The sequence below is a fragment of the Oryzias latipes genome, chromosome 17, assembly GCF_002234675.1.
Source record: "Oryzias latipes chromosome 17, ASM223467v1".
NCBI lineage: Eukaryota > Metazoa > Chordata > Actinopteri > Beloniformes > Adrianichthyidae > Oryzias > Oryzias latipes.
In genome coordinates, this window is record NC_019875.2 from 9,257,868 (window position 1) to 9,282,936 (window position 25,069).

Sequence of the window (25,069 nt, forward strand, 5' to 3'; positions counted from 1 at the left end):
CCTTAACTGTAGAAAAAAGTGCAGCTTGTTTTACTAGAACTCTGAAGCAAAATGACCACGAATGATCTGGATCAAGAAACCTTCTGCTGTTCCATCTGTCTGGATCTGCTGAAGAAGTCTTTTGATGTCTCATTTTTCTCTTTCTAAAAGGTTTAACAGCCACCATCTATAAAGTTCTCCTCTTCCTGATCTGCAGCTCCTCCTTTGTCATGATGGGCGTAACCAACAGGAAAAGAAGAAAGAAGCTGATTGGCTGAACTCACAGTAAACCACCTGATTGGATGATCAGAGTCATACTGGTTTCTGAGGAAGTGAAACTCTCACAGTTTTTCTGTCTGAGAGGAGAAATGGCGCAGAAAGGAGTTGATCTGGATCAAGAAACCTTCAGCTGTTCCATCTGTCTGGATCTGCTGAAGGATCCGGTGACTATTCCCTGTGGACACAGTTACTGCATGAAGTGTATTCAAGGATTCTGGGATGAAGAGGAGAAAATCCCCAGCTGTCCTCAGTGCAGGAAGACCTTCATACCGAGGCCTGTTCTGGTGAAAAACACCATGTTAGCAAATATAATAGAAAAGCTGAGGAAGACTGGACTCCAAGCTGTTCCTGCTGATCTCTGCTATGCTGGACCTGAACATGTGGTCTGTGATGTCTGCACTGGAAGAAAACTGAAAGCCATCAAGTCCTGTTTGATCTGTCTGGCCTCTTACTGTGAGAAACACCTTCAGCCTCATTTGGATGCAGCTGCATTCAAGAAACACAAGCTGGTGGAACCCTCCAAGAACCTGCAGGAGAACATCTGCTCCCGTCATGATGAGGTGATGAAGATGTTCTGTCGCACTGATCAGAAGTGTATCTGTTATCTCTGCTCTGTGGATGAACATAGAGGCCACGACACAGTCTCAGCTGCAGCAGAAAGGACTGAGAGGCAGAGAGAGCTGGAGGAGAGTCAACAACAAATCCAGCAGAGAATCCAGGACAGAGAGAAGGAGGTGAAGCTGCTTCAACAGGAGGTGGAGGCCATCAATCACTCTGCTGATCAAACAGTGAAGGACAGTGAGAAGATCTTCACTGAGATGATCCGTCTCATCCAAAAAAGAAGCTGTGATGTGAAGCAGCAGATCAGATCCCAGCAGCAAACTGAAGTGAGTCGAGTCAAAGATCTTCAGGAGGAGCTGGAGCAGGAGATCACTGAGCTGAAGAGGAGAGACGCTGAGCTGAGGCAGTTCTCATTCACAGAGGATCACAGCCAGTTTCTGCTCAACTACCCCTCACTGCCACCACTCAGTGAGTCCACACACTCATCCAACATCAATGTCCGTCCTCTGAGATACTTTGAGGATGTGACAGCAGCTGTGTCAGAGCTCAGAGACAAACTGCAGGACATTCTGAGAGAGGAATGGACAAACATCTCACTGACAGTCACTCATGTGGATGTTTTAGAGCCAGAACCAGAACCAGAACCAAAGAGCAGAGGTGACTTCTTACAATATTCATGTCACATCACACTGGATCCAAACACAGCAAATATGCGACTGTTACTGTCAGAGGAGAACAGAAAGGTGACAGTGATGCAAAAAACTCAGTCTGTTTCTGATCATCCAGACAGATTTACTGATAGATTTCAGGTTCTGAGTAGAGAGAGTCTGACTGGACGTTGTTACTGGGAGGTGGAGTGGAGAGGAAACTTTGTTGATGTAGCAGTCGCATACAAGAACATCAGCAGATCTGGAAATGAAAGTTTATTTGGTTTTAATGATAAATCTTGGTCATTAGTTTGTTCTCCAAACAGTTTCACATTTCACCATAACAGCATAGAAACCTCCATCTCAGCTCCTGTTTCCTCCAGAGTAGGAGTGTACCTGGATCACAGAGCAGGTGTTCTGTCCTTCTACAGCGTCTCTGAAAGCATGACTCTCCTCCACAGAGTCCAGACCACATTCACTCAGACGCTCCATGCTGGACTGAGGTTGTATGGTGATTTTGGAGACACAGCAGAGTTCTGTAAACTCAAATAGTCCCTGAAAGAAGTAAAATGTTTGTTTTTAGTGATTTCTCTGCTTTGGATCATTTTGAACTAAACATTTTAACTGTTAATATTCTGTGGAGTAATGTTTGTAGTCAGAAATAAAGAGAGAAATGAAAAATGTCTAGATTGTGGATTTGAGACATTTTTGAACACGAATCTCAAACTTTTTGGAGTCAAATCTGTTTTCTTGTTGTTTCTTTGAACTTTGGGATTTGACTGTTTGAATTCAAATTTCACACAAATGTTTTGTTCATGTTTTTGTGTTGTTGTCATGTGAACTGAAGGAAGCTGCAACACAAATGGAATCAGTGACGTCACAATCAAAGACTTTCTCTGTTTGTTCTACACAGAAACGACAAGAGAAGAAAATGAAGGAGAAGATTGTGTTTGTAGAAAGAAGAACATTTACAACTTTGTTTTCTTTCTTTTTGCTTCATTTGACAACTTTGGATTGAAAATTTGTGTTTTCATTTCTTTGTTCTTCAGAGAAAATTTGTTTCGGATCATTTGACAATAAAAACATCCTGATTCTTTTGTCTTCATTCCAGAGTTTGTGTGAAATCTGATGAAGAAAAATGGGAATAATATGAGGGAAGAACTGAGGCAGTTTTCCTGGAACTCCAGAAATGACAATTCAATTCAATTCAATTTTATTTGTATAGCCCAGAATCACAACAACAGTCGTCTCGATGGGCTTCAAAGTAAAACATGAACTCAAAAGGATCACGAATACAGAGAGTTCAATAGGAATATAGTAAAATGAACTAACAAACTGACTAAGCTATACTGGCATCCCTGCCCTTAGACCCCCCTTCGCGGTTCATGTTCAAGTTCATGTTTACAGCAGAAACATCTCTGTCAGTCTGTCTGTGTCCTTTGGACTTTCTGCAGTAAAACAGCTTAATTCCAGTCAAATGAGAAGTTTTCCTCAACCTCATAATTTAATACAATATTTTTGTGTAAAAAATATGAGTCGCCTTAAGCGCTTCTCTTCCTGATCTGTAGCTTCAGTTTTTCCATTTTTCCTTCAGATCTGCTCTGTCAGGATGGGCGTGACCAGGAAGAGAAGAAAGAAGCTGATTGGAGGATCAGAGTAGGGCTGGGAGATGAAATAACTATATTTATCATCATATAACTTTTTCCATCCATCCATCCATCCATCCATCCATCCATCCATCCATCCATCCATCTTCCATCGCTCATCAGGGACCAGGTCGCGGTGGCAGCAGTCCAAGTAAAGATGCCCAGACTATTCTCATCTCAACCACTTTCTCCAGCTCCTCTGGGTGGACCCCGAGTCTTTCCCAGGCCAGCCAAGAGAAGTCTCTCCAGCGTGTCCCGGGACTTCTTCCGCCTAGAACTCAATAGATACATGAGTTTACTGTGATAGACTGTTATTTTAAAGCAATTAACACTCACCAGTTGAGAGCATTTTCTCCTCTTTGGCGGGTAAAAGTTAGTGGGTTATTGAAGCTTTGAAGCTCAACCACAGCCGAAGCAGCCCCATATCATAACACTTCCCCCACAGGCTGTAGCGCAGGCCACACTGGTTCATCTTCTCATAAGACTGAAGAGTTTTGCTGAAATACCAAACAAGGACAAAAGAGGCAGCAGGACACGAGGTTTGTATAAAAAATTAGACCCCTTTTTATTGTGTTCTCATATATAAAAGAAATACAAAAAAGAAACAACAAAATATAAATGGGGAAACAAAAAGAGGCATGTCTGACAGTCTGAGGCTGTGAGCGGAGGACAACCAAACTCATCCTCCCAGCATCCACCTCTTCACCCTCCCAAAGCAGAGGTTCACCCCCCCACACACAAACATTCATTAAAAAGCAGAATTGTTCAACTCCCCAGGCTCTTCTTGTTGGTTGAGTTAAACCTCAGTGGGCTTTCAGCTGATAGTGGCTCTAGTGATTTTCATGTTTGTCTGTGAGACATTCATGTTGTCCTGAACCCTCAAAGACACTGGAGGATTCCCCTCTGTCTCCATGGGAACAAAGTTTGTGCACACCAGGTTGGGTCTAGTGGTAAAACTTTGAGAAGCTTTTATTTTGAAGGAAAATGTGTAATTTGTGCTTAAAATCGGCTAACCCTTTTCAAAGAGCACAAACAATAAAATCCTGCAGATGACACAGAGGGGCGGGATCACACTGAGACCTTAGATTTTAACCATGAAACCAACTGTGTTAAAGTTTCTGTTCCAATTGATGTCTTTATATGTATTTTTGCATATTAAATACCTAAAAAAAGAAATACAGACCAATAATGTAGCTCAAAGATACCCATATTATTCTTCAATGATGATTCCACTTAAACCTGAGAAAAAAGTAAACCCAAAATTAAAATGAAAGCTCAGAACACAGCAGGTGAACACGGTGGTGGTAGTTTGATGGTTTGGAAATTGCCAGTTTAATGGAACCATAACGTCTGCTTTTCTTTCTTCTATTTTTAAAGACACTCTGCAGCCAATTCATCAGTTTTAAGTTCAGGAGCACTTGGGTTCTGCTGCAGAACCATAACCCCAAAACACCAGAAGCTCCACCTCTGAATAGAGGTTCTGGAACATTCTGGTCAAAGACTAAACCGGAATCTCATTCAGATTCTGTTTCTGGACTTGAAACAGTCAATAATGTCAGAAAAACCAATAAATGCATCTTTAATTGAAGTGATAGTGGAATAAAATTAACAAGTCTGAGAGTTTAGAGGACTGTAACTACTGTAACCTTTTTACATAGGAGCAGGCAGCTTTGAACACTGTTTTTCTTTAATTAAATGATATTTTCTTCAATATTTTTGAGTGACTCACACTGCAGTATTTTAGTCTGTCTTTAGAACTAGCTGATGCTTTAACATCATAGTGGGACTTAAATTATATTTTTGCATCTTTATTGAGTGTCAAAGTCCTGATTCAGTCCTGAAAAAACAGGTTTTCATTTCCAGACAGACAGTTGTTGAAAATCTTTAGTGTTGTATGTTAATTAGTTTTGTTTTTGTGTGTTATTTATTGTCAATAGTTTCACCAGAAGAAATCTGTTGAATGGAAAGTATTTTGGGAATGATGAATAAAGAAAAAAATCAAAACCTTTTGTCTTCGAAACAATTTATAGACTGAGATATTCTGGAGCTCTAAGTCTTCAAGGATAGATGACATTTGACTGATGGAAACCTTGTCCAGAGTGTTGGTTAGAGCTAAACCTAAAGGAAAAGTTCCTCCTTGATGATTGATTGACGAGAGTCAGATCAGTTCATCAGGTAACTAAAAGGTGGCATGTACATGTAGGATTTTTAATTGTTTTATTTTTTATTTTATTTTTTTTATTTTTTTATTAGTATTATTTTTTTTTTAAATTTATTATTATTATTATTTTTAAATATTTTAATTATTAATTTATTTTTCTTTTAACTAGTTTTATATGTGTATGTAAATACATTTATTTATTCTATTCATTTTTAAGTCGCTCTTACTATTTCATATGCCTATTAAGGTTTATGTAATTATTTGTTTTTTGTCTATGTTTTATATATATTTTAATTTTATTCCTTTTACATTTTATTACACTCCAGTGTTTTCCTCTGAGGGATCCTCCACATCGGTGACTGACCCTTCTCAGTGAGCGGGGTCGCTGCAGTGGGATCTCCTGGGTCTGATTCTTTTGATCGGATCTGGGGGGTTCTGTGGTAGTGTACTCCGTGAACTTGGGTTGGGGGGTTGCTGGTGTGGACATGTCCCCAAACTATCGTTTTCCCACCTCAGGACAAAGCCAGGTCTCTACATTCTATCATTCTATCACTCTTTTATTTATTTATTTATTTATTGATGTGTGTGTGTGTGGGTGTGTGTGTGTGTGTGTGTTTTTGCGGGGGGGGGGGGGGGGGGTTCGCACGGTTTGTCTTGTCATCTTGTTTGTAAATTTTATTGTATTTTACGCACAGCACTTTGAGTGACATCTGTTGTCGAAAAAGTGCTATATAAATAAATAAGGTTGATTTGATTTGATTTGATTTGATGTTCCCTCTGATGTAAGATGATTCTTACTAAACTTCTCAACCTTCTTTTACAAGGATGGTTGTATTAATTATTCCTGACATCTGTGCTGTGGGTGGAGCTTAATAAACGTCATTTTATCATGAGCAGAAATGCACCTAAAGGGGGTGTTCATCTTTAGTTCAAGAACTCATTGATCTTTAGGTGGGACCTCTTTTTATATTTCTTCTCACTAAAAACACACTTCCTTATGTTGCTTTTGATCAACCAAACTTTTTCCAAGTGGCAAAAAGGTTTAGGCTCCAAGACTCCACATGTTTTATGTTTGACCTGGAAAAACGAGGCTAAACCTTCATAAAATGGACCTTTCGATGCATTACAAGGTTTGGTTTCATATTTGCATTGGTCTGAACCACTGTGAGCATCTTCAGCAGCTCCTTTGGACAGCATGTTGCCTTTGTGCTGACAGTGTTCTACTGAATGAACACTCTTTACTCATTCGAAGTTTACCATGTGTAAAAGAAAAGCTTTCTACAGGACAAAAGCACATTGCATTTAGGTTTAACTCAACCAGTAAGCCCACTTCTGCCTGAAAACAGCATTGGATCGAAGCAAAGACCCCCCCTCCTCAGGACAGCTCCGTCTTATCAGTGCTTTCAGTGTGATGGCCCCCTCCCACGTCTGAGCTGCCGGGCGCTAACAACGTCCTCCGGTTGTAGTGGTGGCGGCCCTTCATGATGCCCGAGTTGTTGTTCTCGTTGAGAATCTGCTTCTGCTTCTGCCGGTTGAGTGACTGCACCAGGCCGAGCACCACAGCTGCCAGTGAGTACTGCCCTGTGATTTTGCGTGGCTGCAGGATGAGCGGGTTGGGCTGAACCCGGCCCTGCAGGAAGTGCGTTCGGATTTTGCCCTCCTGTTCGCTGATGCCCTTCACGTAGATCTCGCCGCGGTACTCGAAGGCAAAACCGCGGTCTTTCAGGATCAGGTAGGTGTCCTCGGGCACCTGGATCTTGCCGCTAACGCCCGTGCTGTCCATGCGGCTGGCCAGGTTCACCGTCTTCCCCCAGATGTCGTACTGAGGCTTCTTGGCGCCGATCACACCCGCTACCACGGAACCATGAGCCATTCCTGCCAAACATAATCACATGATTAGCTGTTAAAATTATCCAGAAGATAAGTTAAAGCGGTTTTGGGGCCCAACCACGACATGCAACAACAACCATGGGGCCCAACCCACTGACTCCATCCTAGAGCCTCTTTGACAAGACACAGTTTCTAGAACACTTGTTTTTGGAACTGTAGATTTGGACAGCACTACAAACTGGCGAACACACTATATAGTGCACTGCCGGTTTTCTAGGATCACTGTTGGTTCACCAATACCAATGCTAGCATGCTAGCAGGAACTTATGGTCAGCCAAAAATGGTAATTTTAAAAAAAGTACAACGGTCATAAAAGAAGCAAGCACCAAGTACACTCTGTAAATGTTAGAAAAAGAGAGTTGATTCTAAAACGAAAACAAAATAATTTAAGTTGTAATTTGCAATAAACCAATAACAAGAGAATTACTTTTTTTTTTAGTTCTTTCTACCCGTTTGCTTCTTTCCTCTAAGCTAAACAAATATAATTCCTTCATTCAACATGAAGGAATTATAACTTTCAGTCTAAATTATAATTATAATTAATCAGTAAAGAAAGTGTTAAGACAGGAACCATGAATGGTCCAAAGTTCTTACACCTTTGAGAATGTAAGACCAACTTCAATGAAAACTTCATTAAAAATATTGTTTTGTGGCATTTTTTTTTCATGATGGAAGAAATACATAAAGAAAATTAAGATTAAAACTGTGTTTCTGAGTATATCTTTATTGAAATTGTGGTGAATCAGGGGCAGATGCAAAATATGCCGTTTAAAAAAGTATACAACCTACAATCGCCAAGCAACAACCTCCCTGCTCTGCTCCATTCTGATGCATCCACTTGTAGACAAACAGATCCGTGTACGTCTTTTACGTTTTTCTCACCTAAATTGGCACCTTATATAATTATGATGTTGGAAATAGGGAATTGTCGGCCATCAAATTGGCCCTGGAAGAATGGCGCCATTGGCTGGAGGGTGCTGAACATCTCTTTTTAGTCTGGACTGATCACAAAAATCTAGAATACATCAGTTCAGCTAAAAGACTCAATCCTCGTCAGGCCCGTCGGGCTCTGTTTTTCAGCAGATTTAATTTCACGGTTTCTTTTCGCCCTGGGTTGCGCAACGTCGAGCCTGATGCACTTTCCCGCCTACATACCTCAGAAGAGCCTGGCACCTCCTCAAGTCTTCCTCCCTCCTGTGTACTAGCTAGTCTCTCCTGGAAGATTGAGACTGCCATACAGCATGCTCTGACCACTGATCCAGACCCCGGAAACGGACTTCCAAACCGCCAATATATTCCAGCTTCGGTCCGGTCACAAGTGTTGACCTGGGTCCATGCATCTTAGTTCTCTTGCCATCCAGGTTTTCGTCGGACACTGCTCAAAGTCCTACGTCACTTCTAGTGGCCTTCCATTGTCTCTGACACTAGGTCTTATGTCGCAGCCTGCACAATTCGCGCCACCAGTAAATCAGCCCATCAAGCTCCTGTTGGCCTTCTAAATCCACTGCCAATCCCTTCCAGACCTTGGACTCACATTGCAGTGGATTTTGTGACTGGACTTCCTGCCTTTAAAGGCAACACAGTTATCCTGACCATCGTGGATTGCTTCTCTAAAGCTGCCCACTTTGTGGCTTTGCCCAAGCTGCCCACTGCTACAGAGACTGCCAGAAGCCTCATTGACAATGTATTTCGTCTTCATGGCATTCCCTCAGACATCGTTTCCGACCGTGGTCCCCATTTTGCATCCCAGGTCTGGAAGTCTTTTTACCAGGGGTCGGTTGCTACTGCCAGCTTATCCTCGGGTTTCCACCCTCAGACAAATGGCCAGACCGAACGCACGAATCAAGACTTGGAGTCTGCTCTTTGTTGCGTGTGCTCCCAGAACCCCACCTGGTGGTCTGAACATCTCAGCTGGGTAGAGTACTCGCATAACTCCCTAGTCTCCTTGGCTACTGGAAGGTCTCCCTTTGAAGCCTCTTTGGGTTACCAGCCCCCTCTATTTCCCTCTGAGGAGGCTGATCTAGCCGTTCCCTCTGTGGCAGCCCATATCCACCGCTGTCGCAGGGTCTGGTCTGCGACTAAGCAGTCTCTGCTCCGTGCTTCACAGCGTGCCAAGACTACAGCTGACAGGCGTTGTTCCCCAGCCCCTGCTTACTCTCCAGGACAGAAGGTTTAGCTGTCAACAAAGGACCTTCCTCTCAGCACGGAATCATGTAATTGTCCCCCCGCTACGTAGGCCCATTCATTGTGGACTCTATTATCAATCCTGCCTGTGTGAAACTGCGCCTAACACGCTCGATGAAAGTCCATTCAGTTTTTCATGTCTCCCGCCAGGTGGCGTCCCTTGAGGGGGGAATCCTGTTAGGATCCTGGTCTTCCCCCACACCTACCAGGGAATCCTCATCACACCTGCCACTGATCACCTCATCAGCCTGCAGCCTTATTATGTCTGCGTCTGCTTCATGCGGTATAGTTCAGACCCATGTTACGCTCTATGTCTATGTCTGCCCCTCCAGGAATCAACATCAGCTACACCTCCAGTCCTTTGATCACCGTTTGTCACTCTTCTGGAGTCCAAGCAAGGTTCAATTTCGACATCCTGTCACATCCACAAAACATCCAAGCCTGAAGCCTCCACCCCCACTGGGACTCAATAAATATCACTTATTCAGCCACCTTCTGTTTCTGTCCTGCTTCTGGGTCCAGCCACACTCATCATAACACAATGACGGCCACCTCTACAACACCTGTGCTCACCTCACAAAGGGAAATGTCTTTGCACCCTTTTACATTTTCTGGGATGACCGAAAAGACCTTGGCTAGCTTCTGAAATCGACTAAGGACCACAGGGAAGGGATTCAAGTTCCTTACTCGCACAGGTAATCTACCCTGGTCTACAGTCACTAGAGTCCGTGCAACCTCGATATTGCCGCCTTCGGCGAACGGTACCCACATTGCGCAAACTTTTGGCACTTAGGGCCAAGGCGCTGTCTTTGCCCACAGCATCACTTTGCTGTTTGCCAGTACAGTCACTGTACTGGTCAAGGGCTCCATAGCTGAAACAGCTTGGATACGCTGACAGTCAGCAAAAACATCCTACCATGCCCTCCTAAGGGGCTGGCCTTTTATAAGAGGTGGTCTGTGCTTTTGGAACAGTTCTTCCCAACACTCAGAAATTACATTCATGCCCAAGATGGCCTTCTTCTCACCCAAATAGCCGTCTTCTACCACCACAACCCCACAATTTGGGACTCAAAACCCCCCCACCTGGAAGTCAACTACTATGTAGCCTGTATAAGGGATGCTTAGTTTAAGCCAAGAGAGGACTCCACCCAAATGCTTCTCCTCGAAGAGGTCCTTACACAGACTCTAACTAAAAAGTGCTACTTGCGACCCATTGTCTACCAAACACTTAACTTCTACGTCGTCTATTTTAACCGTGACATATGGGCAGCTCTCTGTAAACCTGGCTGGGGGTGGGGAGCTAGGTGGTTCAGCGCTAAGGGGTCCAGTCACCTGACGCACGGTGGCCGGTGGGACTACAAATCCTGATGGGGGACTCTAGAGCGGCAGCTTCAGCTAAAATGCCCCGCTTCTTTACAAGTAGCACAGATTGATGTTTCCACTCCCCAAACTTGAATTAAGCATTTTCCCCCCTAAACTTTTGCACCCAAGGGGCAACCCATAAAAATGGCATCACTGGTGACTGAGCTACAGGCTGTTTATAGAATCTCTGGGTGTAACTGGCACACTTAACTTTAGGAGGGGTGAAGCCTGTTCACCCCTCTGCGTCTCCAAATGGCAGTGTGAGATCTTCCCGGGGGTATGATGCCTCCCTCCTCCTGCCTGCACCTTGCAGGTTGCGCCCAAGCGTCACGGACCAAGCGCCTCTGGCTCCAACAGCAGGCCAAGCTCAAACGCCACAGACTCCATGTGCTGGCTCCAACAGTCCTCTTGCTGCCCTCGCCGGCCGCACACTGGTGTTCTATAAGAAAACAACAGCCTCCCTACTCTGTGTGTAACCACGGCCTCCCACACAGGTGTCACTCATCCACCATCAGCAAGTTTTGCAAGCAGTCACAAACTACCTGCTGACAATTACACATTTCTTTCATGAGCCACACCAAAAGAGTCAATCTGGTTTGTTTTTCTCTGATCAAACCCAGTAAGAGCAGCACAGAAGAAAAACACAACACTGCTTTATATTACTGTTAATGTTACAATTAGCCATAATATGTAGTTTTTAATGGATAAAACATTGAAAACAGCATTTTCTCTAACTAAAATATTGATATTTTTTACTTTTGTTCATGAGTTCCTTTCAAAATAAAACATTGTTCAACACAAAATCCTCCTGATGTTCTCTGATGAAAAATGTCAACAACACAAGAGAAAATTATATTTTCTATCAGTATAGCTCTATGTTTACTTTGCTGATCCGTCATCACATTTTCATAATTACTGCTGCTGTTAATCTGAATTGAAACAGGTCTTTATTGCTTCATGTTCCAATAATAAACTCTATAAAGTTTAAAGTAATCTAGATTTTTAGCACCTCCTTGCTGAAAACTGATGGGATTTTTCTGTTTAGTAGCATAAACAACACTTCATAGACCAGAGTCTTTCTTAAATTCATTCTAAAGAACTTAATACTGTTGTTGTTAAAACACATTTGTTGATAACCGTGAAGAACTTTGTCTCTTTCATGATCTTTGACTGACAGTAAAACCAATAAATGTTTATGAATATGAATACGCCTACCATTGTAATAAAATGGTAAAATTCATTTTATTTAAAGATCACAACGTAAAGCACTACAACTGACTTGTTGCTATAACACATTTGTTGGTAATCATGAAAAAAGTTGTACTTTGTCTCTTTCATGATCTTTGACTGACAGTAAAACCAATAAATGTTTCTGAGTTGCATTAAAGTCTTCTGGGAAACCAAAAACTGTCCTGGAATCTGATACTGAAATCCCTCCTCCTGATGATAAAACATTTAAAAGTTCAAAGTCATCTGTGAGGAAACCTTCACTGCAGAAAGAACTGCAGCTCCTCCTTTGTCATGATGGGCGTAACCAACAGGAAGAGAAGAAAGAAGCTGATTGGCTGAACTCACAGTGAAAACACCTGATGGGAGGATCAGAGTCAAACTGGTTTCTGAGGAAGTGAAACTCTCACAGTCTTTGTGTCTGAGAGGAGAAATGGCGCAGAAAGGAGTTGATCTGGATCAAGAAACCTTCTGCTGTTCCATCTGTCTGGATCTGCTGAAGGATCCGGTGACTATTCCCTGTGGACACAGCTACTGCATGAAGTGTATTCAAGGATTCTGGGATGCAGAGGAGAAAATTCCCAGCTGTCCTCAGTGCAGGAAGACCTTCATACCGAGACCTGTTCTGGTGAAAAACTTCATGTTTGCTGCTTTAGTGGATCAACTGAAGAAGACTGGACTCCAAGCTGCTCCTGCTGATCTCTGCTATGCTGGACCTGAAGATGTGGTCTGTGATGTCTGCACTGGAAGAAAACGGAAAGCCGTCAAGTCCTGTTTGATCTGTCTGGCCTCTTACTGTGAGAAACACCTTCAGTCTCATTTGGATGCAGCTGCATTCAAGAAACACAAGCTGGTGGAACCCTCCAAGAACCTGCAGGAGAACATCTGCTCCCGTCATGATGAGGTGATGAAGATGTTCTGTCGCACTGATCAGAAGTGTATCTGTTATCTCTGCTCTGTGGATGAACATAGAGGCCACGACACAGTCTCAGCTGCAGCAGAAAGGACTGAGAGGCAGAGAGAGCTGGAGGAGAGTCAACAACAAATCCAGCAGAGAATCCAGGACAGAGAGAAGGAGGTGAAGCTGCTTCAACAGGAGGTGGAGGCCATCAATCACTCTGCTGATCAAACAGTGAAGGACAGTGAGAAGATCTTCACTGAGATGATCCGTCTCATCCAGAAAAGAAGCTGTGATGTGAAGCAGCAGATCAGATCCCAGCAGCAAACTGAAGTGAGTCGAGTCAAAGATCTTCAGGAGGAGCTGGAGCAGGAGATCACTGAGCTGAAGAGGAGAGACGCTGAGCTGAAGCAGCTCTCACTCACAGAGGATCACAATCAGTTTCTGCTCAACTACCCCTCACTGCCACCACTCAGTGAGTCCACACACTCATCCAGCATCAATGTCCGTCCTCTGAGATACTTTGAGGATGTGACAGCAGCTGTGTCAGAGCTCAGAGACAAACTGCAGGACATGAGAGAGGAATGGACAAACATCTCACTGACAGTCACTCATGTGGATGTTTTACTGCCAGAACCAGAACCAAAGAGCAGAGCTGACTTCTTCAAATATTCATGTCAAATCACACTGGATCCAAACACAGCACACAGACAACTGTTACTGTCAGAGGAGAACAGAAAGGTGACAGTGATGAAAAAACCTCAGTCTGATTCTAATCATCCAGACAGATTTACTGATTATCTTCAGGTTCTGAGTAGAGAGAGTCTGACTGGACGTTGTTACTGGGAGGTGGAGTGGAGAGGTTTTTCTGTTCGTGTAGCAGTCGCATACAAGAACATCAGCAGATCTGGAGATGAAAGTGGATTGGGTTTAAATGCCAAATCTTGGTCATTAGTTTGTTTTCCAGATAGTTTCTCATTTCACCACAACAACATAAAAACCTCCATCTCAGCTCCTGTTTCCTCCAGAGTAGGAGTGTACCTGGATCACAGAGCAGGTGTTCTGTCCTTCTACAGCGTCTCTGAAAGCATGACTCTCCTCCACAGAGTCCAGACCACATTCACTCAGACGCTACATGCTGGACTGAGGTGGGATTATGTTGGAGCCACAGCAGAGTTCTGTAAACTCAAATAGTTCCTGAAAGAAGTGAAATGTTTTGTTTTTAGTGATTTCTCTGCTTTGGATCATTTTGAACTGAACGTTTTAACTGTTAATATTCTGTGGAGTAATGTTTGTAGTCAGAAATAAAGAGAGAAATGAAAAATCTCTAGAATGTGGATTTGAGACATTTTTGAACATGAATCTCAAACTTTTTGGAGTAAAATCTTTTTTCTTGTTGTTTCTTTGAACTTTGGGATTTGACTGTTTGAATTCAAATTTCACACAAATGTTTTGTTCATGTTTTTGTGTTGTTGTCATGTGAACTGAAGGAAGCTGCAACACAAATGGAATCAGTGACGTCACAATCAAAGTCTCATTCTAAAGATAACCGTGAAGTCTCTGTCAAGTCTCTGTTTGTTCTACACAGAAACGACAAGAGAAGAAAATGATGGAGAAGATTGTGTTTGTAGAAAGAAGAACATTTACAACTTTGTTTTCTTTCTTTTTGCTTCATTTCAACTTTGGATTGAAAATTTGTGTTTTCATTTCTTTGTTCTTCAGAGAAAAGTTGTTTCTGATCATTTGACAATAAAAACATCCTGATTCTTTTGTCTTCATTCCAGAGTTTATGTGAAATCTGATGAAGAAAAGTGGGAATAATATGAGGGAAGAACTGAGGCAGTTTTCCTGGAACTCCAGAAATGACAGAGTTCATGTTTACAGCAGAAACATCTGTCAGTCTGTCTGTGTTCTTTGGACTTTCTGCAGTAAAACAGCTTCATTCCAGTCAAATGAGAAGTTTTCCTCAACCTCATAATTGAAAACAATATTTTTGTCTGTCAGGATGGGGTTGACATGTAAGAGAAGAAAGAAGCTGATTGGAGGACCAGAGTAGGGCTGGGAGATAAGATAACTATATTTATCATCATATAACTTTTTCCATCCATCCATCCATCCATCCATCCATCCATCCATCCATCCATCCATCCATGCATCTCCCATCGCTCATCAGGGACCAGGTCGCGGTGGCAGCAGTCCAAGACCAGACTATTCTCGCCTCAACCACTTTCTCCAGCTCCTCTGGGGGGACCCCGAGTCTTTCCCAGGCCAGCCAAGAGAAGTCTCTCCAGCGTGTCCCGGGACCTCTTCCGCCTAGAACTCAATAGATACATGAGTTTACTGTGATAGACTGTTATTTTAAAGCAATTAACACTCACCAGTTGAGAGCATTTTCTCCTCTTTGGCGGGTAAAAGTTAGTGGGTTATTGAAGCTTTGAAGCTCAACCACAGCCGAAGCAGCCCCATATCATAACACTTCCCCCACAGGCTGTAGCGCAGGCCACACTGGTTCATCTTCTCATAAGACTGAAGAGTTTTGCTGAAATACCAAACAAGGACAAAAGAGGCAGCAGGACACGAGGTTTGTATAAAAAATTAGACCCCTTTTTATTGTGTTCTCATATATAAAAGAAATACAAAAAAGAAACATCGATACCGGGAGAGTCAGAGTTAGGTGAGGGGAGGATGGGGGGGGGCAACATATAAATGGGGAAACAAAAAGAGGCATGTCTGACAGTCTGAGGCTGTGAGCGGAGGACAACCAAACTCATCCTCCCAGCATCCACCTCTTCACCCTCCCAAAGCAGAGGTTCACCCCCCCACACACAAACATTCATTAAAAAGCAGAATTGTTCAACTCCCCAGGCTCTTCTTGTTGGTTGAGTTAAACCTCAGTGGGCTTTCAGCTGATAGTGGCTCTAGTGATTTTCATGTTTGTCTGTGAGACATTCATGTTGTCCTGAACCCTCAAAGACACTGGAGGATTCCCCTCTGTCTCCATGGGAACAAAGTTTGTGCACACCAGGTTGGGTCTAGTAGTAAAACTTTGAGAAGCTTTTATTTTGAAGGAAAAGACGTAATTTGTGCTTAAAATCTGCTCATTCTTAGGAGTTTGGTAGAAAAACTTTGTTTTTAAAGAGCACGAACAATAAAATCCTGCAGATGACACAGAGGGGCGGGATCACACTGAGACCTTAGATTTTAACCATGAAATCAACTGTGTTAAAGTTTCTGTCCCAATTGATGTCTTTATATGTATTTTTGCATATTAAATATTTAAAAAAAGAAATAAAGACCAATAATGTAGCTCAAAGATACCCAGATTATTCTTCAATGACGATTCCACTTAAACCTGAGAAAAAAGTAAACCCAAAATTAAAATGAAAGATCAGAACACAGCAGGTGAACATGGTGGTGGTAGTTTGATGGTTTGGAAATTGCCAGTTTAATGAAACCACAACGTCGTTTTTTTTTCTTTTATTTTTAAAGACACTCTGCAGCCAATTCATCAGTTTTAAGTTCAGGAGCACTTGGGTTCTGCTGCAGAACCAAAACCCCAAAACACCAGAAGCTCCACCTCTGAATAGAGGTTCTAGAACAATCTAGTCAAAGACTAAACCGGAATCTCATTCAGATTCTGTTTCTGGACTTGAAACAGTCAATAATGTCAGAAAAACCAATAAATGCATCTTTAATTGAAGTGATAGTGGAATAAAATTAACAAGTCTGAGAGTTTAGAGGACTGTAACTACTGTAACCTTTTTACATAGGAGCAGGCAGCTTTGAACACTGTTTTTCTTTAATTAAATGATATTTTCTTCAATATTTTTGAGTGACTCACACTGCAGTATTTTAGTCTGTCTTTAGAACTAGCTGATGCTTTAACATCATAGTGGGACTTAAATTATATTTTTGCATCTTTATTGAGTGTCAAAGTCCTGATTCAGTCCTGAAAAAACAGGTTTTCATTTCCAGACAGACAGTTGTTGAAAATCTTTAGTGTTGTATGTTAACTAGTTTTGTTTTTGTGTGTTATTTATTGTCAATAGTTTCACCAGAAGAAATCTGTTGAATGGAAAGTATTTTGGGAATGATGAATAAAGAAAAAAATCAAAACCTTTTGTCTTCGAAACAATTTATAGACTGAGATATTCTGGAGCTCTAAGTCTTTAAGGATAGATGACATTTGACTGATGGAAACCTTGTCCAGAGTGTTGGTTAGAGCTAAACCTAAAGGAAAAGTTCCTCCTTGATGATTGATTGACAAGAGTCAGATCAGTTCATCAGGTAACCAAAGGGTGGCATGGTACATGTTCCCTCTGATGTAAGATGATTCTTATTAAACTTCTCAACCTTCTTTTACAAGGATCTGTGCTGTGGGTGGAGCTTAATAAACGTCATTTTATCATGAGCAGAAATGCACCTAAAGGGGATGTTCATCTTGAGTTCAAGAACTCATTGATCTTTATGCTCTTCTTTTATTTCTTCTCACTAAAAACGCACTTCCTTATGTTGCTTTTGATCAACCAAACATTTTCCAAGTGGCAAAGAGGTTTAGGCTCCAAGACTCCACAAGCTTTATGTTTGACCCGGAAAAATGAGGCTAAACCTTCATAAAATGGACCTTTCGATGCATTACAAGGTTTGGTTTCATATTTGCATTGGTCTGAACCACTGTGAGCATCTTCAGCAGCTCCTTTGGACAGCATGTTGCCTTTGTGCTGACCGTGTTCTACTGAATGAACACTCTTTACTCATTTGAGGCTTACCATGTGGAAAAGAAAAGCTTTCTACAGGACAAAAGCACATTGCATTTAGGTTTAACTCAACCAGAAAGCCCACTTCTGCCTGAAAACAGCTCTGGATCTAAGCAAAGACCCCCCCTCCTCAGGACAGCTCCGTCTTATCAGTGCTTTCAGTGTGATGGCCCCCTCCCACGTCTGAGCTGCCGGGCGCTAACAACGTCCTCCGGTTGTAGTGGTGGTGGCCCTTCATGATGCCCGAGTTGTTGTTCTCGTTGAGAATCTGCTTCTGCTTCTGCCGGTTGAGTGACTGCACCAGGCCGAGCACCACGGCTGCCAGTGAGTACTGCCCTGTGATTTTGCGTGGCTGCAGGATGAGCGGGTTGGGCTGAACCCGGCCCTGCAGGAAGTGCGTTCGGATTTTGCCCTCCTGTTCGCTGATGCCCTTCACGTAGATCTCGCCGCGGTACTCAAAGGCAAAACCGCGGTCTTTCAGGATCAGGTAGGTGTCCTCGGGCACCTGGATCTTGCCGCTAACGCCCGTGCTGTCCATGCGGCTGGCCAGGTTCACCGTCTTCCCCCAGATGTCGTACTGAGGCTTCTTGGCGCCGATCACACCCGCCACCACGGAACCATGAGCCATTCCTGCCAAACATAATCACATGATTAGCTGTTAAAATTATCCAGAAGATAAGTTAAAGCGGTATTGGGGCCCAACCAAGACATGCAACAACAACCATGGGGCCCAACCAACTGAGTCCATCCTAGAGCCTGTTTGACAAGACACAGTTTCTAGAACACTTGATTTTAGACCTGTACATTCGGACAGCACTACAAACTGGCGAACGCACTATATAGTGCACTGCCGGTTTTCTAGGATCACTGTTGGTTCACTAATACCAATGCTAGCATGCTAGCAGGAACTTATGGTCAGCCAAATATTTTTAGGAAGTCTAACAGTCATAAAAGAAGAAAGCACCAAGTACACTCTGTAACTGTTAGAAAAAGATAATTGATTCTAAAAAGAAAACAAAATAATTTAAGTTGTAATTTGCAATAAACCAATAACAAGATAATTACTTTTTTTTGTTCTTTTTACCTGTTTGCTTCTTTCCTCTAAGCAAAACAAATATAATTCCTACATTCAACATTTCAACTTTCAGTCTAATTTATAATTAATCAATAAAGAAAGTATTAAGACAGGAACCATGAATGGTGCAAAGTTCTTACCGATCCTCAGCTCAAAGTTGTTGAAGGAATGCTTGTTGATCTCCTGGATGCTCTCATTGAGGGCGATGGCGAAGTCCGCCAGCTCGCACAGGTGACCCCATTTATCTTCACACTGCTGAGGAAGTCAGAGGATACTAAAGAGTCAGCAGCAGCTGGAGGACCGCTTACCTGAACCTGCAGCTCTTTCACATCTCAGTGTCACAGTCCACAGTGTTTCTCCACACTAGCACAGATGTTTAAAATCTGTAATGCTTCTCATGCCTGTACTGAGAAAATTTCTGTGGTTTTGAGAAACACCTTTGAGAATGTATGACCAACTCTAATGAAAACTTCAATAAAAAAATAGTTTTTGGTGTTTTTAACTAAATAAAGAAAATTAAGATTAAAACTGTGTTTCCGTGTATTTTTTTATTCAAATTGTGGTGTATCAGGAGCAGGTGCAAAATATGCCGTTTGAAGAATAATACCAACAATCGCCAAGCAACAACCTCCCAGCTCTGCTCCATTCTGATGCATCCACTTGTAGACAAACAGATCTGTGTACGTCCTTTACGATTTCCTCACCTGAATTGGCACCTGACTCCAAACTGTATGGCTGGATAGCTCCGACATTACTCACCATTTTTGTTGCACTGCTAATGTTAAGGCCCGTTCACACCGGGACGAATTTCGCCTGCGATTTTCGCCGACGTTTAACGCCTCGTGACTAATCAAAGGGCACCAATGTGAGTGTGCACACCGATGCGAAAAATCGCCACGCGTCAAAGCGTCACTTTTTAAAAAACGCCTCGGGTTCGTTTTTTTGGTTCGATGCGCCGCGTCGAAAACTATACGACCAATGAGAACAGCGCTTTTGCACACGTGTCTGGAGCTTCTGAAGTTACAGTAAAACACAAATTGGGGGCGCTCAAACATCAAACTGCCTTTCTGAGCACACATACCAGCGAAGAAGATAGACGCCAAGTAGCGTCTACACTGCCACGACGAAATAATGACGGACATTTTAAAATATCCCCGAACCAAGCACCAGTTGGAGCAACTGGTGCTTGAAATATTCATGTTTTCTTTGAATGATTCTGAAAAGCGGGTAAATACTTGCTCTCTTCTTCTGAGTGAAAAGCAACTTTAAGAATCGTAAAGTTGCGCAGCGCCACCTTGTGTACAGGGGTATTTATAGCTCCGACATTACTCACCATTTTTGTTGCACTGCTAATGTTAAGGCCCGTTCACACCGGGACGAATTTCGCCTGCGATTTTCGCCGACGTTTAACGCCTCGTGACTAATCAAAGGGCACCAATGTGAGTGTGCACACCGATGCGAAAAATCGCCACGCGTCAAAGCGTCACTTTTTAAAAAACGCCTCGGGTTCGTTTTTTTGGTTCGATGCGCCGCGTCGAAAACTATACGACCAATGAGAACAGCGCTTTTGCACACGTGTCTGGAGCTTCTGAAGTTACAGTAAAACACAAATTGGGGGCGCTCAAACATCAAACTGCCTTTCTGAGCACACATACCAGCGAAGAAGATAGACGCCAAGTAGCGTCTACACTGCCACGACGAAATAATGACGGACATTTTAAAATATCCCCGAACCAAGCACCAGTTGGAGCAACTGGTGCTTGAAATATTCATGTTTTCTTTGAATGATTCTGAAAAGCGGGTAAATACTTGCTCTCTTCTTCTGAGTGAAAAGCAACTTTAAGAATCGTAAAGTTGCGCAGCGCCACCTTGTGTACAGGGGTATTTCTGTTTTACATTAAGCGCCATCTAATGTCAGGGAATGAAATTGCATGATCACTCGGCTCATCGTCAGCGAAAATTGCCTGGGTGTGAACACAAAAAACGTGGCGAAAAACGCCTGGCGAATAACGCCTGGCGAATATTCGTCCCGGTGTGTACGGGCCTTTAGATTGGGGTTTTGAGGGACTGTAAGCTAGCTGGAGACAGTTTAAAGAAAGGGCTGATGACAAATAGTTAAAAAACAGGATTGTTTCAAAAGTATTAATATAAATGCCACTTTAACAGCCTGGTGGGAATTTCTCAAAATATCAAAATCATCAATTCAACCGTGCAAAATGACACCCATCTGGAACAACCCAGACATCCTCATAAACAAAAAAATTATCCACTTCCCAGCTTGGCAAGCAGGGGGCATAAAACAACTAGAGCACATAATTATTGATAGAAGATTCATAACTCCCCAGGAACTTCAAGACAAACATGGAATATATAACTTCTTGGAATATCAGCAACTTAAATCAATTATTACTAAAAAGTTTAAATACAGAGACAACGATTTAAAGCTACCAGATGTAGTTACCACTCTGATCAATTTCTCAATGAATAAAACTCTCTCCAAAATATACAAACTTTTATGCAATTTAGATAACAATATTTCACTTCCGACAACAAAATGGGATGCGGATTTGGGCATCAGCACAGATGAAAGTTTTTGGTCAGAAGTTTGTCTAAACACCTTTAAAATGACAAAAAGTCCAAATCTGCAGCTAATCCATTTCAAAACTCTTCACAGAATTCACTACACTGGACAGAGGATGTTCAAGATGGGTCTCAGTAACTCAGACATTTGTCAGCACTGTGACAGTAATCTACCCGACAATTACATGCATGCACTATGGTTCTGCACGCCTGTCCAGGCTCTCTGGCGGCAGGTATGTGCCGATCTATCAGTCTGGCTTAAGGTTTCAATCACAGCTTCACCGTCACTTTGTGTGCTTGGTGACATGAGTGCCATCGATGTAGAAGGAGGATTAGGCTCTATCATTTTCATAACTCTTTGCATTGCTAAAAAAACTATTTTAATAAATTGGAAAAGCAAAAAAAATATAAATATAAGTCAACACAGAAATCTGCTGCTTGATCATATCAGCTTGGAAAAAATGTCAGCCCAAAGTTCAAGTAACTTCGAAAGAATTCGGTCTCTCTGGTCTCCCATAGCTAACTCCGTGACTTAGGGGGTGGGGGGGGCCTGGTCGTCGCTGCTCCTTGCCCTTCTGCCGTGGGCTGGGGTGGGGGTCGGGGCCTCCGGTGCCTGGCGGGGGTTGTTGGGGGCTCCGTTGGTCGGGGGATCGGGTCCGGCGCCTGGGTGGGGCGGGCTGGGGCGCTGCGTGGTCCTTTGGGCTTGGGTGTGGGGGTGCGTGGTGGGGGGTGGGGTGGTGGTCTGGCTTGGCTTGGGGGGGTGGTCCCTTTGCCTGTGCTGGGGGGGGTTGGCGGGGGGCGCTGATCGGGGGGGGGGGGGGGGGCCCAGCGGCGCTGGATGGGCTTCCCATCTACGCCTGGGGCTGGGATCGGCCCTTCCCTGGCTCTGGGGCGGGACGGGACAACCCTCTTGGGGCCCCCGGTCGCTCTGGGTGTCCTCCGCTTCGGCTGTGGGGTCTGGGGGGGGGGTGGGGTGGGGGGTCTTGTCGGCCCTGACCTGTGGGGGGGCATTCTGGGGGAGGGGGGGTTCCACTATTGGTACGGGGCAGGGGGGGTTGACGGGTCGGGGTCTCCGCTGAGGCCATCGGCGGTTTCCCCGGCCGGTTGGCTGCCTCGGTCCCGTCGAGGCCTGACCAGAGCTCTTCTAGGGCCGGCGTTTGGGGGTGGGGGCCTGGGCTTGCTCCGGGGGGGGCCGGTGCTTTCTGGCTCCTCTCTCTCTGTGTGGGGGGGTGGTGCTGGGCCTGGGGTGTCGGCGCCTCCGGGGGTGGGGCCCCTGGGCTGGGTGAGCCTGGCCCCCTTGCTGGGGGGGGGGGGCGGGGGACAGCTGTTTGACCACCGGGGGACAGTCTATCAGCTGTCCCCAACTTACCCCCTTCCTCATATAACCTCATAATAGGGTGAGGGGGTGGGGGGCTTAGCCTGCGATGAGCCTTGGGGGGGGGCTTACTAGGCAGTGGCCCCCCTCCTATGGTTGCCGTATGGAGTGGCCCCCCCTCTTTCGGTTTTATTTGCACCTTAGACATGTAGGGCCCTTGGTAGGGGGGGGTGCTTGAACATCACTGCCAGCAAGCAGCGGATGTCCTCCTAGCACCCTACCCGCCAATTTTAACCGCACCTTAGACATTTAGGGCCCCTTGGTGGGGAGGGTGAGGGGACGTCACTGTGAGTAATCAGGAGATGTCCCCTTAGTGCCCTACCCGCCAATTTTAACTGCACCCCCCTTAGTACACACACCCCTCCCCCCTCAATATATACATCCCAACATAAACACACACACAGGCACACACACACCATCTCAAACACACACACACGCGCACACATTTTGCAAGGAAGGTGGGACCTGGGTCCATCTGTCCCCTGCCTCTTCCCTGGTGGGGGGTGCGGGCCCCTTTGCAACGGCGGCCGTGTCCCCGGGGTGCCGGCTTCCTGGGCCCGGCGGTGCTCTCTCCGCGCGGTGGGGGAGTTCACATTACATCTGAGCCGGGGGTGTCTGGTCCCTGGGGGGTGGGTTCTGGTCCTTGCTCCTGAGTGCTGGGCCCCGCCAAATTTCCAACTGTGGCCGAGCCTGGTCGGGCCATATTTATAACACCCCTTGTGGGCCCTCTTTTTTTCCCCGGGGTTCCCCCCTCCTGGGCGGGGGCGGCGGGCCCCCTGCCTCGCTCCTCCCTGGACCAACCGTGGGCCGGGCGGATGGCTGCCTGGAGTGCGGAGCGGGTCTCCCTTGGGGGGTCCTGGCTCGTACCTGGGGTTGGGGCGGGGGGATGCCCGGAACTCCTGGGTGGTGGTGGGGTGCTCGTTTGGGGCTGTGGGCGTCCTTCTCCGGTGGGGCTCTGCGTTGGGTTCTCCCGGCGCGGCGGGGGGGCTGCTCTCCTGGTTGGGCTGGGGCGGCGCTCTCTTTCCCTCCGTGCTTCCCTGGCCTCTGGCTCTGGGGGCCTTGCGGCGGCCCTGCTGGCCCTGGCCTGGGTGGCGGGCTTGGTCGCCCGGGCGGCGGTTGTTCCCTGCCGGTTCCCGTGTGGCGTTGGGGGGATTCCGGCTGCCGCTGCTGCTGCGGTGGGGGTCTTGGGGTGGGGATGGCTGGGCACTCTCCCTCCTTCTTTTCACGTTCCACCATCCATTTTAGAAGAACATAAAACCTCACCTGAGCACTGGTGTTAGCTCACCTTTGCACTAATTGCTTGCATGACTGAATGAAATATTTCACACTAGTTGGTTTTAAGGCATAAGTATGCGTGTGAACACTATCTGTTTTGTGTACATGTCGACAGGTGGACATTTTTGCAGCTAGCAGGTGTGTTTATAACATTTGAGTGTGTGTGTGGACGGGCCCCGCCCTTTTTGTACTGCATTTGAACCTTACCATAATGATTAACAACCAGTAAACTTGTTGCTGTATGCTGCTTCATGGTCTTATCCCCCTTCCCCTCCTATTATCACCCCCTACCCCCCCCTCTCTCTAGCGTCCCTCTCTCTTCTTCCCCTCTTTCCTTTTCCGTCAGGTCCAACACCAAAGATTTTCAGACATGATTGAAATTAATAAAGTTTGGCCTCAATTACAAAAGGGGTTTATTCAGACATACCTTTGGTTTGTCAGAAGATTAATAACCCCTCTTGTTAAAGCAAAATATGTCCAACACAAGAGGCCATCAGCTCTCGTCTGTCTGCCCAGCTGTTGGACAGGACAAGTTAAAAAAAAAAAAAGAAAAAAAAAAAAAAAGAAAGGGCTGATGGGAAATGGACGCTGGCTTACACTGTCGCAACAGCACACTGGCTGTTTACTGACCGCAGCCAAATGCTGCACACACAAGGTGTGCATGTGATTCGTAAGTGTCTGTAGGACACCCGAAGAACGCCAACACAAACTGTTTTCTCATTGTCCAATGTCCTGCAAAGCATGGATTGGAAGAAACGCGCACGTATCACTAGAATGGCAGTAATGAGCCTGTAGTTCGCTTTCTCAGGTTTGGGAGCGATTGAAAAATCTGTACGACACGCCTGTGTTTCATTTACTACCCTTACATGTTAAGTGTTCGCTATGACCTGACTTGTTTACCAAGCGGTCGACCATCCAAGTATTCTGAGTAGGCCACCATGTGCCTCGTACAGGTTTGTCCATTGTTTTGCTGACATTTTTGCCGACAGACAGCCATATCCACCCGTAAGGGAAGTTATGACTAAGGCTTTAAATGCTGAGGTTTTGTAAATTATGTCCATTTTAAGGAGGGATCCCCGTCATTAAATCTGCCCTAGAAATCCTAAACCCTGAAGGTTTAGAAAGAACGTTTGTTTTCTACCTTTATTGTTGTTGACGTCCGCTGTCCTCCTG

At 44.7% G+C, this 25,069-nt stretch overlaps 3 protein-coding genes across 5 annotated transcripts in view; 2 read left to right on the forward strand and 1 right to left on the reverse strand.

The window, feature by feature from the left end:
• Positions 1-311: 311 nt before the first annotated feature.
• Positions 312-2,571, forward strand: LOC101160588 (tripartite motif-containing protein 16). The gene has a single exon (XM_023965393.1). The coding sequence runs from the start codon at positions 348-350 to the stop codon at positions 2,016-2,018; it is 1,671 nt and encodes a 556-aa protein (XP_023821161.1). The 5' UTR covers positions 312-347; the 3' UTR covers positions 2,019-2,571.
• Positions 2,572-5,993: 3,422 nt separating this feature from the next.
• Positions 5,994-25,069, reverse strand: part of adcy8 (adenylate cyclase 8) — a 134,872-nt gene continuing 115,796 nt past the window's right edge. For 2 of the 3 annotated variants that reach the window (XM_023965391.1, XM_023965392.1), the window contains 2 exons: positions 18,807-18,921; positions 15,417-18,221 (listed from right to left, as the gene is read on the reverse strand). In XM_023965391.1, coding sequence (XP_023821159.1) covers positions 17,722-18,221; positions 18,807-18,921 — 615 coding nt within the window. In that variant the 3' untranslated portion in view covers positions 15,417-17,721. Of the gene's footprint in view, positions 6,179-15,416; positions 18,222-18,806; positions 18,922-25,069 lie in introns of those variants that run through there. The other variant, XR_002875123.1, reaches the window with a different exon arrangement.
• Positions 12,308-14,612, forward strand: LOC111949088 (tripartite motif-containing protein 16-like). Its single transcript, XM_023965395.1, has one exon. It carries the CDS (start codon positions 12,370-12,372, stop codon positions 14,026-14,028), a length of 1,659 nt encoding a protein of 552 aa, XP_023821163.1. The 5' UTR covers positions 12,308-12,369; the 3' UTR covers positions 14,029-14,612.